This window comes from Geospiza fortis, unplaced genomic scaffold (assembly GCF_000277835.1).
Source record: "Geospiza fortis unplaced genomic scaffold, GeoFor_1.0 scaffold47, whole genome shotgun sequence".
Taxonomy (NCBI): Eukaryota; Metazoa; Chordata; class Aves; order Passeriformes; family Thraupidae; genus Geospiza; species Geospiza fortis.
Window position 1 is genome coordinate 28,201 of NW_005054569.1, and position 3,686 is coordinate 31,886.

Sequence of the window (3,686 nt, forward strand, 5' to 3'; positions counted from 1 at the left end):
ATAAATGCTTTGGGAATGTCAAAAAAAGAAGTTTAGTATCACTGAGCAGTGCTGGAGGTGCCACAGCAAATGGTGTCCCTCTGGCCTTTGTCTCCTGGCTATTGTCCCATCCTGGTGAATGGGTGAAGGTGCTGCAGAAGAGGCTCTTGCCTTGTGCAGTGCTCAGAGCATCCCTCAGCATCTGTCCCTCTGCAGCAGCACATCCACGAGTGAAGCAATGGGCCTTGTGCTTTGCCTGTTGCAATGGAGGAAGGACGGAATGGGGACATTTGGTTGTACAATTTAAAAGTCAGCTAAAAAGCCAAGTAAATCATTATAGTTGTGTCCTTCTGCTATTACTGTTGTTGCTGGGGATACAATAGGGTAGAAATTGCAGGCAAATAGCACTCTTACTTCCAAATTACTTCAAGTCTTCATGCAAATCACAAGCCTATCCTCCTTGATGTACTCCATCCATCGCTCTATTCACTGTAAATCCACAGCCTCGAATCCTGTCTGTGTTTTACACCTCCCACTCCATATTTATTGCCTGCCTGTGACTCCTCACTGCTGTGGGCAGACAGGGGACAGCAGGGTGAGCCTGGATCACTCTGCTTGGCACTGGCACATCAGTGCTTGGGATGTGTGGGAGCTGGAGCAGGCACAGCCCTCAGGAGCCACTGCTCAGCAATCTGAGCTCTGCCTTATCCACACTTTCCTTTGGCCAAGCTGCTTGCTCAGGACAAATTCCAGAAATGCCATCAATTTGCCCAAACAGTAATTGCAGCCATAGTGATGCTTGGAGTTGGTTTCCTCTCCTAATGTGAATTGTCTGTTTCTCCTGTGCCTCTCCAGGGACTGATCTGCAGGTCTGTATCCCCAAGGGCTCCACGTGCTGCACAAGGAAGATGGAGGAGAAGTACCAGGCAGCTGCCAGGCTGAACATGGAGCAGCTGCTGCAGTCTGCCAGCATGGAGCTGAAATTCCTTGTCATCCAGAATGCTGCTGTCTTCCAAGGTGAGCTGTGATATTGTTGGGGTGCTCAGGATGAAGGGGGAATTGATGAGTTTGACTCCATGTTCTTAGAAGGCTAATTTATTATTATATCTTACTGTATTAAATTAAAGAATGCTATACTAAAACTATACTAAAGAATAAAGGATACATCAGAAGGCTTAACAAGATACTAATAAAAAACTTGTGACTGACTTCTTAGAGTCTGACACAGCTGAACAGTGATTGGTCATTAACTAAACACAATTCACATGAAACCAATCAAACATGCACCTGAAGTAAACACAATTCACATGAAACCAATCAAACGTGCACCTGTTGGTAAACAATCTCCAGACCACATTCCAAAGCAGCAAAACACAGGAGGAGCAAATCAGATAATTATTATTTTCATTTTTCTCTGAGGGTTCTCAGCTTCCCAGGAGAAGAAATCCTGGTGAAGGGATTTTTCAGAAAATGACAGTGACAGTGAGCACTGGGGGTGCTCCACTCACCTGCAGGAGGAGGCAGCATTTCTGCTCCTCTTCCTCAGTGCTGGGCAATTGGAAGTGCAAGTGGCTGGAAGCTTTCTGTTTGCTTGTTTTCATGTGTTTGTAGATATTATAGATGCTTGTTTATGATTAGGAATATACCTGGTTTGCTCTATGGTCGCTCTGCAGGGCTTGTCCTAAATATTCCTGCAGCTTGTAAGAATGAATGGAAATTTAAAGGCTAAACTTCTTGAGTTGCAAATTAAAAAAAAAAAAAAAAACAAAACAAAAAATCCCACCTTTCCAAGAACGAAAGTCTCTGTGCAAGTATTGTCTGGTCTGACTCTGTCAGTCCCAAAATAGGGGCTGCAGGGAGGTGGTCTTGTTGTCACCTCAGTGTAATGCTTGGTGAGATCTGCCTGAGCTGTGTGTATTGTTATTGTTATCCCCTGCACAACAAAGTTGATTATTCTATGGGAAAGGTGGCAGAGGCTGCTGGTTCCCAAATGTGCTCCCTGGTGCCCCGTGGGGCATTTGAGTATTGGTGACCCTGTGCTCTGCTGTCTGGGGCAGCTCTCTTTCTAATGATAATATGATGGTTTTGTTTGTTTGCTTGGTTTTTCTTTTTTTTTTTGCAAAATGGATCTTTAGATATTTTTTTTTAGTGTTGATTCACACTAGTTTGTGCCACTTAAATCTGCAATAATTTTTTAGGGCCTTATGGTTAATGTGCAGTGAAATGATTGCTTATTTGTTGAGTGCTGTCCTATTGAGGTTCCATCATTCTGTATTAATGGTGTTTTTGCCTGTATTTAAAAAAGAAGTCATGGGCAACCAAGCGTTTTTTCCTTCATGATGATATTTTTGCAGAATAATTGATTTATTTTTGTTTATGCCTCACTAGTAGCAAGACCAAGACCTGCTGAAGCCTGTGAGATCAGGGCAGAGCCACAACTGACTGATGAAGTTTAATATGTTGTTTTTCTCAATGTAAGATCAAATGAATTGCTGAGGAGATAACAGCACTTTTTTTCCCCCCAGTAATTCTTAATGCAGTTACCATTAAGATCCAATTCTAATAACCAGAATGGAGTAAAAGTAATGAAAAATTGGTTTCTTAGGCATTGGAAATGTGGACCAGCTTCAGAAATGGTGAATAATCTGGGTGGAATACAAACTGTGCCTCCCTCCTTCCCATTGGACAGAAACTGCAGCAGTAGTTTTTATTGTGTGTGGGAAGGACACCCTGTGGAACTGCAGGTTGTGCACAGCAGTTGGGTGCTCTGGCTCTGAACTTTCTGGAGAGAGTTGAATCCTTTGCTTAGATTTTATTATCCCCCCCCTTTTTTTTTTTAACTGTTATTTCTACCCTGGCCCAGGGACCTGTGCAGGGATTTTGAAGCTGAAGTTATTCTGAGAAGCCCTGGTATGTGCAATTGCCATTCTTGGTGGTGGCGAAGAAAAGCATTTAATTGAACATTTCCTGACCACTTCTGCTTATTAAAAAAGCTCTAAAGTGACTAAAAATCATTTGCAATCCCATTGCAAAGGAGGAATTCCTAGCTGGAGCCATTGAGGAGCTCACTTTAATTATCTTGCATAAAGTGTTTTGGACTTGGAAGGATGATTCATTAGACTGAACACCATTTACTTTTGTTATCTTTAAAATTTGCCTGGAAGTTTGTAGAAGAACACTTTTTTAAATAGGTTGATCTTTTGATTGCTGCTTGCTTAAGAGTATTTTGCTGGCTGCAATGCCAGAGGCTGTTCCAGCTGTAGGGATTGTGCAGGATGCCCCTGGCAGGGCTGTGCAGGGCACTGCTGGGGGGATGCTGGAGTGGGCAGGGATGAGGAGCCCCAGTGGCCCCTGAGCATCTCCTGCAGGTCCTGGGGGCAGATTCCCTGTGCCTCTGGGAGCTGGGAGTGCAGGGATGGGACAGCGTCAAGCAGTGCCAGCTCTGAGATGTGCTCTGGCAGGGAAGAGAGCTCCCAGTGTATCCTTGGGTCAGACCCCCAGTCTGGGACCCAGTGCAGGGGATGGATAATTGCATCTCTCTCCAGAGAGGGGAAATGTGTTGGTATGGAAACACAGCTCAACCCCTCATATTAAAAACACAAATATGAAATCCTTCAGAGTTAATTTTAATATTTTTACTCTGGCATCTAAAGGGACTGCTAGTCTGACAAGCAGAATCTCATCCAGATGTTATTATTTTGTACGAA

General features: G+C 43.8%; 1 protein-coding gene across 1 annotated transcript in view; it reads left to right on the forward strand.

Moving 5' to 3' along the window:
- Positions 1-821: 821 nt before the first annotated feature.
- GPC3 (glypican 3) overlaps positions 822-3,686 on the forward strand; it is a gene marked incomplete at its 5' end in the record, with an annotated part of 133,846 nt that continues 130,981 nt past the window's right edge. Inside the window, one exon of the mRNA XM_005429706.2 lies at positions 822-996. Within this exon, the coding sequence (XP_005429763.2) occupies positions 822-996 (175 nt within the window). The remainder of the gene's footprint in view (positions 997-3,686) is intronic.